This window comes from Battus philenor, unplaced genomic scaffold (genome assembly GCF_028537555.1).
Source record: "Battus philenor isolate CCGP_79_NKW_IND1 unplaced genomic scaffold, ilBatPhil1.0.hap1 SCAF_23, whole genome shotgun sequence".
Taxonomy (NCBI): Eukaryota; Metazoa; Arthropoda; class Insecta; order Lepidoptera; family Papilionidae; genus Battus; species Battus philenor.
The window spans coordinates 11,226,268-11,239,471 of NW_027181686.1; the positions used below are offsets into that span (position 1 = coordinate 11,226,268).

Sequence of the window (13,204 nt, forward strand, 5' to 3'; positions counted from 1 at the left end):
GACAGACAATTAATAAATATACTAATTACTGCATTATCCATGTTAAGGTTGTCATTGTATTTTTATTTTATGTCCCATAATCCACGCGCAATTTATGGTCACACTACATTTTTCCTTGTGCTAGAAAGTGCGTTGTACTGATAAGAAGGACAAGTTTTGTTCACTCGAGATAAGTTTTATCTTGCCGCAATCTCATGGTTACCACGTGTTTCGCTATTGAACAGAGAATGATCAGATATATATTGAAATCATTTTCGATTGTTTTGGTCGTCAATAACTTAACATTTATATAACAACTTCAAACGTAAACAGTTGTAAATAAAATCGACATATTTAATTTTTATTTTCTGGTAAAGTGTATACGTATAAATCTGTGTTAAACTTTATTGAAATATGTGTTGTTTTTTCCTGCTTTTTTTCTCATATATAACACCTTGCGAAACAGAGTCAAAAATAAAATAGATTAAAATATATATATATATATATATATATATATATATATATATATATGTGTGTGTATGATTACAATACACTCAAACCTATTTGGTCTATTAAGTCTAATTGGCGAAGATATCAATAAAAATATTAGACTGATTTGTTATTTAGTTTTTTACATTTTTGGTATATATATATTCCATCACATTACATATATCATTAGTCAGTTTGATGTTTTTAATTAATATTGTATTATATTTATAATATCTATTATACCTTATTATATATATATATATATATGTGTGTGTGTGTGTGTGTGTGTATGTGTGTGTGTATTTATGTATATATGCTTAATTTTCATACATCCACAAAAACACCACATTTTAATTTCAAGTTTAAATTAGACTATAGGTAACGTAATAACTAACCCTATGCAATATTGAAAGGACTTTAGCAGTGATATGACTTTGGTTACAAGTGAAGTGAAGTGTTTAAGATGACGAACGAAGCTAAGGAGTGGGAGAAGGAGAAATTGAATCCCAATGGATGGTGAGTAACAATTGTTATACAATATTGTACAAATAGGCAACCTTTTAAAGACCATGAATAAGTAAGATCAGAGTTTCCCAAACTTTTTTGTGTCGTAGACCCCTTGCTATATTTCTCCGTATTGGGTAGACCCCCTACTTACCTGATATTGATTTCCTGTGAATTTTTAACTGTAGTGAAGTTTAGTGTTAAAAGCTTAAAGTAAAAACACATGTTAATTTATACATTTATTAATTAAATTGAAATTAAAACTACTCAAAATAAAATTTTGTATCTGTTATGTAAAATATACGTAACATTAAATAAACATAAAATAAACTATAAATAAAATAACATAAGCAATAAGTCAATATTTTTAGTGAGAAGGATGAACCTGATGCTTTAATAATAAATTATCAACATTTGGCGTCAAATTTGTAAGGGTTAATCTTAAATCTCCTCGGCTAATGATGTCCAGTCTGTGGACCCCCATTTTCATTTCATGGACCTCCAAATTTTTTTTGCTGTAGACCCCTTGCAGGTTGTCATGGACCCCTAGGGGTCGATATAGACCACTTTGGGAATCACTGAGTTAGATGCAAGATGCTTCCAAATGGCGCTATTTGAAATCTATAGAAAGTCTAATGTATAAGTAACTATTTTTTTGGGCAACTATATACGGTATTACAATTTACTCGCTATGTAATGTCTCTAAATGACAAGATAACTGACTTATTAAAAGTAGATTAACACATTCCATGTCTTGTGGGGCGTACACGACCCTCGCTGCATTTTCCGTTCAAGCCATTTGCGGCTCTCATTGAAACACAAAGGATTCTTAAAAATTAATTGTGGGGAGAAATATAACATAACTTTTTCGCGCTTGTTATAGCTTTGCAGTATTTAAAAAGTGTAAAGCGTATGTCTTCATTTCAAAAGTTTCAAAAATTGCCGTGGCACGGAACGTATTAAACCAAAACGCAAAACATCACACGTGACCCGTGGGTCGCTTGCGGCCCTATTATCATGTTTATACGGCCCGCTACGCATTACGAAAAGTGAATTACATTTTATCTACTTTCTCTCGTCAATATATTGTCATAAAATTAATAATAATAAATTGGTAGTACATACTAAACCGAAACAATTAGTTTGTATTTCAAAAATGTCAGCGTGATTTTTTTGTGTTGAATTAATTTAAGAAAACTTTATTTTATTAAATTATAATGTTTAATATGTATATAGTTTTACATGTTATTAATAAGTGTTAGTTTATGTGCGGTTCGCCAAAGATATAATAATTTAAATTGGAATCTTAATAAAAAAGGTTGAGGACCACTGCTTTAAAGTTGAGAAATAAGAGGTGTATAAAAAAACCCGGCTCTTTATTGTGGGCTGTTTTTAGTTCAGTACATGTTTGGAACCCTAGTAGCATGAAGTTGATACATGCTGTTATATGAAAGTTCAATCTGATATTAGTTTCAATCAAATTCTTCTTAAAATCTAAATAAGATTAATAAATGATAAAGTTGCTTACATCTTTGGAGAACTTGGAACTGACTATGCCTGCTGATTCTATTATGTTTATGGAGAAATCTTTTACTTTAGTCGCTGTCAGGATATGGAATGAGCTACCAGAACCAATTAATTGCGCTAAATCGCTGTTATATTTTTAAAAGATGTTAAAAGAGCACTTCCTTGGCTTCTAAATTAGGGTTTTGTGTAGCATTTGTTATTTATTCATATAAGTCTGTCTGTACATGTATGTGTGAATAGTGATGTATGTATTTATATGTATGTACACCCTAAATTGTTCTTTCCTTCATGTATTTTATCTCCATCTAAAGGTTGTCTGGTAGAGATCGCCTCGAGCGATAAGATCGCCTCTTGTACCTCTGTATAAATTATTTTTTTAGTCATTATCTATGGTGTACAATAATGTGTAAAGAAATAAAATATGAATTTTAATAAATATAATTATTCTATGAATGACGTATTAGGCTATATATGACATCATGACTCAATAAAAAATTGCAGTATAAGATGTTCTAATAATAGATATCGATTTTCTGTATATTTTTAATCTAACCTTTTTGACTGCTTCGTCACTAAAACCGCGACGCAGCGCTTTTGCGCTGTCAGTTTCAATGTGTATTGCTCTGTGAGAGTGGACGTAATCTCTTGTTGTTTATGTTGTAAAAAAGTAATATTTATTGTTTCTTTATAATATGAAAAGAATGATTAATACTGATTGATATTTATCTAAATAAAACTTTCATTTGACAACATCAAGTGCGAAATATGTCCCGCAGTTTTCATGTTATTGCAATAATTGCTTTGCAGGCAAACAGTTAAAATGCTATTCTTAGACGGATGACTTTTGTGGACTAATTAATATTGAGCAGATTAATGAGCGATAGCCATTCAATTGACGATTGACTTGTATTTGTAGGTCGCGAGTTCCGTTCCATAGATACAATCTTATATAATTCACATTTTGTGCATGATATTAATAGGATTGCTAATACTCACAAACAAATTTCCAGATGATGATCAGTACCATCCTCTCCATAATACCACAATGCGCCTGTCAAGCATGGCGATTATGGTATATCGCCTTATATATCTTTGAGAGAGGCAAATACCTTGCAGTAATCATCTATAAACGCTGAAAAGACGCTGACAAATTGATATTGACATCATTTCAAAGTAAAACTCATTAAAAAGACAAAGTGATTGGAAATAATTATTTTACAGTTAAACAGATTGTTGACGCAAAATGGTCACAAGTCAATTATGCATCAAGGTTTTAGACGGCACTACGGCGCCATCTAGCGTTTCATCTTTGAACTACTATAACAAAATTTGTGGGAGTTTCTTGTTAATGTCGTTTAACAATATTGCTGATAGATGGCGCTAAATATAATGAAATTAAAACTTAGTTTTTGAATCAAGTTTCATGAAAACAATTTGTCTGTAGAACGGAAGTAATATATACCCATGACCATACAAAGCTTTTTGTGCGGAGGAGAATAATTACATATATCTAGCTTCTCTACTCCTCACACTTCGTTATACTTACTGCGATCGCATCTAAATCGATCAATATGTAAAATGAAATACAAATAAATAATTTCGTTATTGTTCCGATGTCCGAAAATTTTATAATTTTTCTGTGACTTCTACAATCGGTACGTGAATAAGTACAATAACGGTGATCGTTACGTTTTCTTAGACCTCCTCCTACTTGTCATCTCTTGTTACACTAGGATTTCCCTCCCTCCCCTTTCAGAACGGAGGCATTTTATATACGGCCTCAAATGGAAACTTCTTTCGCACTAGCCATATTCTTCAGACATTTTTCTTGTTCCATGGTTTGACTGAGTAGTACTTTCGCTTATTTTTAAATTTCGAAAAATAGCTTGTTCGGTTGTCAATTGATTTGTCAGCCTCAATAGACAAAAACACTTTTAACACAACACAGTACTTGAACTCTGTGAGCTAGTTGCAAAAGGTTTTAGCCGCCAAAGCCTGTATAAAGCGATCACTCTTAAAACTCTGCGGCAGACCAATAAGTTCTGACAGTGCATTCTGCAGCGAGAGATAGTACATAATAATTAATTTTAACATGTAACAATATGAATTTTGAAAACGCTTTTCCTTATTATATTATCGTTACGTTATTTTTTTTCCGAAACCAATCGTTTTTAATAGGGTGTATTGTACATTAATTGACAGCAAATACCCAATCATCCTGTGCTTGTTATCTTCATAATTAACTGCATTTTTATAAGAAAAAAAAAATAGATATTAGTCGCTATTAAGTTTCGAGGTTAGTTGGATGGTGAACTTTTAATTGACGCGTAGTGTGCCGTATCGAATCCATCACATGACTGCTATACACATTGTATCGATAAGAATCCAGGGGGGCTCAATCCTTAATAAAAGTGGCCCGTAACAATATAACGTGTATTTTTTTTGGAGTAGATAAACTTAGGAATAAAGGGAGGTTTTCTATTTGTATTGAAATACAGGGCTGTGTGAAGTATACAGTATGAGTGTTCCATACGGAACGCTTTTGCAGAATGAGTAATAATACAATGAAGGTTCTACACAGTCGTATAGTTGTACGTGACATCGCCGATAAGCCTTAAGAAAACAGACTACGTTGATTTGGACACGTAAGGTGACATCCAGAGTAAGTAGGCAACGTGGCATCCAATCTCAACATACCAGGTTCCAGACCCAGAGGGCGACCGAAAACTAGATGGATGTGGTAAAAAAAGACATGCAGTTCTGCAATGTTTCCAAAAATGAAACGTCGGATAAAGGGAAGTGGAAGCGGAAAACGAAGAAGGTAGACCCCACCATCAAAAAGGAATTATAAATGTCAAGAAGAGAGAGAGGTATTCTCCACGGTATAGCGGATGGATTATATTCATGTTGCAATTTAGAAGCTTCTAGAAGTCCGTCATCTGTAAACGTGACATATTCTATTATTTTTATATATTCTCTTGAAGGGTGGCGTCTGTCAAGACTCGTGGGTTAGTAATAGGGTGATGAAATATGGAAGTTCAGGTGATGCAGCTACAATTTTTTTTATTAAATTCATATAATTAATATTATAATCTACATTCGATAGACATTAACGTTTGTGCCTTTGTTTTTATATTTACGTTCAATATTTCCGAAAAAAAAAAAAATTGTGCTCACGTTTTGGCATGTTAGTATTTACTGAGTCTCTTAATATATTTTAACAATGCTCTGTCAATGTTCAGTTTTTAAAATTACGTTTCGTGCGACCACTTTATCAACTCTACTTCATATTGCCATCCTCAGGTTGTACGCCAGTATTCTGGTAATTAAATCCATTATGCCATCTTCACTTGAAGACTAACAACCCGCTTTAGAAATCAACCTGTTTGGTTTTGAGAATTTACGTATAAGACTATACAAAAAAACATCATTAACTAACATGGTTTTATAATACCAAAGCAGAAGACGTTTTCCAATGTCAATCAAACATTTTTAAAAATAGAGAAATCTATTATAATCATTATACATATAAATTACGTAAATTAAGTCATTGAAATCATCTGTTACTTTTAAACAAACAAACATAATAATGTTTGTTTGTTTAAAAGTAACAGAGATTTAATAAAATTTTCTATTTACATACAATAAAATTTTCTATTTAAAGTTTAGTATTCGGAAATCATTTGTCAATAGTGCTGCCATCTATGTTTCAGATATGGAACTTTAAGTGGTTTGACATAAGCAATCTAATGAGTGACATCTGTGTATTTAATTTGGATTGATTTGATAACTACCATTGTTATAAATTCAAATATTTAATCTACGTTTGAAATTGTTTACATGAATAAATTCTGTTTGTGTTTATTGCACCATTATATATTATCTTTCTCGACAGACATTGTCTGTCCCATTATCTATATATTAACATTCTTTATGATATTGTTTATTTTCTGCACATCGATAAAATAAATTCAGAGTGTTGACTTTATTTTTTTTTGTTAATTGAATATAAAAAAAAATTTGCCAGCCACCAATTTAAAAAAAAAGTAGAGATTGATTTCATAAATTCTATTTGAATTTATTGCGTCATTATAAATTATCTGTCTCAACAGACATTGTCTGTCCCTTTCCAATAGATAAAATGAATTAATGTGACATATATTTATATTCTTTATATTGTTGTTTATTCCCTTTACATCGATAATATTAATTCAGAGTAATAACTTTATTTATTATCTGTAAATTTAATAAATTGTTTTTGTGCTAGCTATCCAGTTTAAAAAATATAATTTGTATTTGGATTTAGAACTCTTGAATCTTTGAAAGTAATATTAGAAATTCAACTCAAGGAAGACCTGGAAGGTCACTCAGAGAACAATGTAGACGGCTATGCTTGGAGATTCACACAAGAACCAAGGTCACAGACCCGGCATGAGTATGCACCCCAGTAGGTTAACTGACAATATAGTTAAGTCCTGGATCTGGGAAGCACAGGATCGGTCATCGTGAGGATCTTTTGGGAAGCACTATGCCTTGCAGTGGGCATCAAAGAAGATACATAATGCCTAAATTACATAAAAAAATTCCTTAACACACAGCGAACACAACTGCAATGAATAAATCAGATTATTTTATTGGTTACTAGCTGATCCCGCAAACGTTGTTTTGCAAAAAAAAATAAAGTTTTTAATTAACAAATGTAAGATAAGGGTTGATCGTAGAGGGGTGAAAATTTAGGTTTGTATGTATTTTTGTATGCTGTATCATAATAAAATAAAAACCAAAAAAATTGTCTAAAAAATTAAAAATAAAATTTAGGGGTGGACCACCCTTATCACTTAGGGGTATGGTAAATAGATAGTAGCCGATTCTCAGACATACTGAAAACGCATGTAAAATTTGGTAAAAATCGGTCAAGCCGTTTCGGAGGAGTTCAAGTTCGAACACCGTGAACGAGAATTTTATATATTAGAAGATATATTAGATATATATTATATGGATGTTGAACTAGTTTGTAAGAGATACTCGCTTACGTATATTCAATATGACTAATACACGACGATTTGAAGGCGACATATTCTGCTACTGCATATTATTGGAATCTCCATATTGTTATTTAAAACTTGTAAAAGTCTAGATGTGCAATCAACCGTAAAATAAATAAAACCTAACCGTGACAGTTTTCTATTATAACTGCAATACTAACAGAGAGCTATTGAGACATTTTGATAATTTTTGTATTTATTTTTATACAAATTTACCAATAGTTAAGCGCCCATGCGCGACAGTTTGTGTTATCGGCTGCGTTGAGGTTTGACAGGCGATAGTTCCGAACTAAACTCACTTTTAACTGCCCGCGTGCTACCGTTACATTTTCCCGCGTTTTCTGTATATTATGTGACAGTTTTTTTTTTTTTAATTAAAACACCACATAGGCATAGGCGGTTGGGTAACTGTTGCTATATTTTTTTTTATTATTATTTTTAAATTGTGTTCTATTCTCAATTTATATTTTTAAAAAACAAATACGTAATATTTATTTCGTCTAAATAAAATATGGTTCTGTTTTTAAGATCAATAAATTGATAAATTATTCAATTCGAAATATAGGTTCTGGAAATAAATGTATTTGAATTTTGATGTAATAATATATGTATAATTTCGGAAAAATGTCTGTAAATTAAAAAACATAATAGGTCATTGTTTCTAATAAATTATCCAGACAATTTGAAACTTAATAAAATTCAGTGATAAATCTTAGCAAATAACATTACGCGTTTTTATAATAACTTTTTAATTTTGTTTATATGGTTCAAAAAACAAACCATCACCATTCTAGTGACAGTCTTAACCGATTTATCGTAACCGCGTCGTTGTTATTGCATTCGTGTGTAATAAATCAATTGTTCGTGATTAAATGGTCCAATTTCTTGCGACTTCAATACAGTGTTATAGAAATGGTTGTGTAAGTTGATAACGTGGTAAGAGTGACCATGCGTATGAGGAAGACTTTCCTGTTCTTCGACGACGACTTCAGAGATGAGGAAAACGAACCATTGCTGAGAGATCGTGGTGATACAGATGATGAGTGGCAAGTATTTTAGTCCATGTTGCGGTTAAGCCTTCACCTGTATTGTCTTTACAGTAAAGTTAAAATTTGTTACATTCATGTATATAGCATGTAGCATAGACACACTTCAAAAACCGCCAAGATAATCGATCTTGCGCTCCCTGCATTCGGCCCATTCCCAGACTTTGAAAAAAAAATGAATGTTAAATAAATACGTTTGAATTTAAGATAAGTTACCTAACAAAAAATATATTTTAAATGCGTCATTAATAAGATAGGTTACAAAAAACATATAAACGCAATTTCATCTCGATATGAATTCACAGCATGCAGTTTCGTTATCGATGCTGTGTTTACTGGCTTGTTGTCGCCACTTGAATACCTTTAGGCCTCGATTGCTAACCTGTCATTTTAAACGAGCTCCGTCGGTATTCTTGGTTCTTCTGCGGATTTCTTCACTTCAGCTTCGATCTCGCAGCAAACTTCGAGTATAACCATCTCCAAAGCTCTCTGGGTGACCATGTGTCTTCTTATAAGGTCCGAAGTTTTAACTATACTGCTATCTAAATAGTATTTGCAGTTACGACGGCTCCGTGGGCTCTGGTTCGTAGGGTGCGGAAGGCTTCTTCTTCACGGCTACTTTTTATAGTGGTGCAATAGCGAGGCTGTCGTGTTTCCTGATCGATGCAGTCGAGAAGCGGTCGCTAACTGTGTGACTTGACCCACAATTCTATCGCCATGTAAACCCCACATTGTCGTACTTCTGTCGGAATTCTCGGTTCTTCACTCATGCGCCACCATTCCTCCGTTCACACCCTGTCATAATGCAGTATAGCGTTTGCATCGCTACTATAGCGCTTTACAAATGTGACCATGTAAATTCACGGAACCTTTCCATGTACTCAGATAAAGATATAAAATTCCGCAGGACTAACAGCACTTCAGAAACGATAGAAAATGCGATTAATACGCGTTAAGATGGCATCGCTACAAAATGTCGCCAGAGGCGAGGGGCCTGAATATTTATGAAGGTAGAAAAGCTCCATCAGGAGCCACAGCTCGGGCTGCTACGTTTCACTTTGTTACATGATTAGAATTGATTTAACGGTGGCAGATGTGTAATTCGCATTGCTATACATTTAACTAAAAAGAATTTCATGTTTAAAATTTATTGGAATCAGGCGTCACCTTGCGGAAGTCCATCCTAAGAAAGAAAAGGCCAATATTTAGCCACTTCCAAACAATGACAAAAAAGACTCTGTGTTTGGCACTAATCGGTGTAACATAACTCCAGAAGATGCCCCGTGGAGGGGTGAAACACGTGTTGAGTGATTTGGCGGTGGCGGTTGTATGATTTGCATTGCTTGTCGCATGTGCATTTATCAACGAGCTGGCGGGCGGTGCACTTTGTTGCACGACTACCACTACATGTGCAGAAGTGGCTAAATATTAGTCCTTTTCTTACTTAGAATGGACTTCCACAAAATAACGCCTGAGTCCATTAAATGATTAGAAAGTTTAATCTCATTTTGGTTAGTGTTATTCTGCCGTAACTAATACCATACTGTAAGATATATATAAATCTTTCTTGTTACGACGGCAAAGTTAATAGTTATAGCCGCGTTAAACTCGTGTGATATATACTATCGAATTGCCCCCTTTAAGAATCAAGTTGCCCCATGTGGGGCGTGGGCTCTAAGTTGGGAAACGCAGGATTACATCCCTTTGCACTCGTCCAATTCAAACTCGGTAAAACTGTTAAAGTGAACGATCAAGGAAGTACAAATAGAATCCACTATCCAACGTTACAACGCTTGTAAAAATAATATTGAATTCTGTAAATATATTTTTCCTTATCAATATTAAACTGCGGTTAACCAACCGGTTGGTAAACAAACAACTTTCAACCTGATAATGAAATCAAACGACCATTGATCCCACTATAGAATATATATGTCTATTTGAAAGCGCGAAGAAACAAAATATCTTCCTAACCATCATCGACGTTTCAGCCTATACATACTATTCATATACTCTGTGTTTGGCACTAATCGGTGTAACATAACTCCTGAAGATGCCCCGTGGAGGGGTGAAACACGTGTTGAGTGATTTAACGGTGGCAGTTGTGTAATTTGCATTGTTTGCCGCATTGGTTTTTGAATAGAGCCACACCGTACATATTCTTCAAAGTTTTTACTATTTTAACCAAACATCCTGTGTATGACTCTCTTATGTACTAACACATGGCGTTATCTCTGAAACCATAAGGTCTAGGGTCTTGAAATTTGATAAGAGTATTTTTAGCCGAGTATCGATCTGCTAAGAAATTAAACACGCAAGAGAAGGGTTGAGGGGGCAATCGTAAAGTCAGAGAAAGGAGGGATAACTTAAAAGGTATCTACGCGGGGATATATCATAATCGCCATACTTAGCAGGCAGGTTGACGGTATTATGGTATGCAGAAATCTTGTTTGTGGGCAGTGGAAATCCTATATAATTCATTCACAAGATGTGAATTATATAAGAATTTATTATGGGAATAGAAGTCACGACCTATCGCAATTCTCAGTGCTCTACCACTGAACTATCACTGCTCAATATTCCATCATCATTTCAGTCTACATCATGGATGCACAGACCGCGGCCTGCCGGTCGAATACTGGTGGCCCGCCGGCAGCAAAAATAATACTGTCGTACATTCGAAAAATATTGAATTCTATTCCAGAATAAAACCAAAAAAATTTAACTACCTATACTTCCGGCGGCCGGCCCGCCATCAGTTCATGATTTTCCCGAGTGGCTTCTAGTCTTCATAAGTCTGTGCAACCATGGTCTACATCGTTCTCTGGATATATCCCGTAGATTTATAATAACACCGTTTAGAAATAGCCCGTTTTTAGATGTCTTCCGAAGGTGGACGTTCTGCTCTCCGCTTCCCAGTTGTGATCTTCACTCCAGAACCACAAAACCTCCGTGACCATCTGTTCTGCGAGCTATGCTACCTGAACTAGCTAATCAGCTGGGCTATGCTATTATGGCTTACGATGGACTAATAACAAATTAAACCTTAGAAATGACCGATGTACATAGTAAAGTCAATAAATGAATATTTTATCTTCGATACAAAACACTTGCATATAAATACTGTCACGTCAAACCGTAGATAAAGGACCCTGCCGAGGTCACGCCTCTCTAGGACGGACACAGACCTCTGGATTGACCTTTTGCATTCCGTAACTGGACAACGATCGCCTTCGTTATTTCACCCCAAAGACGCTAACTACAAACCTTAGTCTTCCCCCGTAGATATCTATGGGGTGAGCTAGATAGCGACGTAAGGTCACCTAAAACCTTGATGTGTATTTGTCTTGTGATTGTTTTGTGTCAACAATATAATAATAATATCAATTCAGCGTCGCCGTTTCAGTTCATAGACACCCACTGCAAGGTATAGGCTTCCCCCAAAGATATCTATGGGGGAGGCCTATACCTTGTTTATGTATTATACCATGACCGCCACACTAGGCAGGCGTAGTGTGGTATTATGAAACGCAGAGGACGCCACTGACCATCCTCTGGATACTTGTTAATTAGCAATGGCAGTCAGATATATTTAATGCACAAAATGTAATTTATATAAGATTGTATCCTGGGAATATAAATACATATATATATATATATATATATATATATATATATATATATCCCGCAGACATTAGAGTCCTTGCCTTTGTTTGTTACAAACAGATATAACATTTCCGTTATGTTTTTTATTAATTGATACAGTGTAACTGCCACAGTGTTTATTTGTATAAGTACTAAGCTACTCTCTCTATAATTATTTAGTATTGATTTTACATTGTATCTATTTAACAACGACACAGATGTACATATTATAGTTATAATATAATCTATTTTGGTTATCATAAATAAACACGCACTCTACAGGGAACTACGCATTAGTTTCATTAAAATTTTGTTCATTAGTTTACACGTAATGAGCGAACAAACAGACAAATATTGAAATTAATTTTAACGACCATTTGACTTGTTAACTACGTATATTTATTATATACAATAGCGGCCATCTTTTCGTTTCTTACTGATCAATTTAAATGAATAAATAAATCTAATTTATCTAAAGTTCATAAGAAAAATTGAATTTTCTTGTCTTCTTATTCTTTTGAATGTCGTCGTCCGCTGCAAAGCCGTCTCTCCCAAAGAACTCCACGATGACCGGTCTTACTGCCCACATTTAGCGAATTCCCGTGACTTTAAGTATGCTGTTTGTCCAGCTAGTGGGGGTGTTTACCCACGCCGCTTCTACCGGTTCGTAAACATCACTCGAGAATCTTTCCTACCGTTCACTGCCATTTCAGACGAGAGATTCTTCGAGCTACGTCGGTGATATTGGTTCTTCTTCGATTCTCCTCATTTCTGGTTCGATATTAAAACTCCGAACATTGCCCATTGCTCTCTGGGTGACTTTAAGCCTTCCTTTGAAGCCAGGTAAGTAACCTGGTCTCAGATCTATACGTCATGTTTCTTTTTTGCCTCCCTCTCTCCCCTATCACATTTACGGATCAGGACATCACAATCTAATTTATAATATATAACATTCTTAATTAAAATATT

General features: G+C 34.2%; 1 protein-coding gene across 2 annotated transcripts in view; it reads left to right on the forward strand.

Moving 5' to 3' along the window:
• The first annotated feature begins 835 nt into the window (after positions 1-835).
• The window catches only part of Prestin (prestin), a 29,968-nt gene continuing 17,599 nt past the window's right edge, over positions 836-13,204 (forward strand). The window contains exon 1 of one of the 2 annotated variants that reach the window (XM_068767493.1): positions 836-984. In XM_068767493.1, coding sequence (XP_068623594.1) covers positions 932-984 — 53 coding nt within the window. In that variant the 5' untranslated portion in view covers positions 836-931. Of the gene's footprint in view, positions 985-8,268; positions 8,591-13,204 lie in introns of those variants that run through there. The other variant, XM_068767492.1, reaches the window with a different exon arrangement.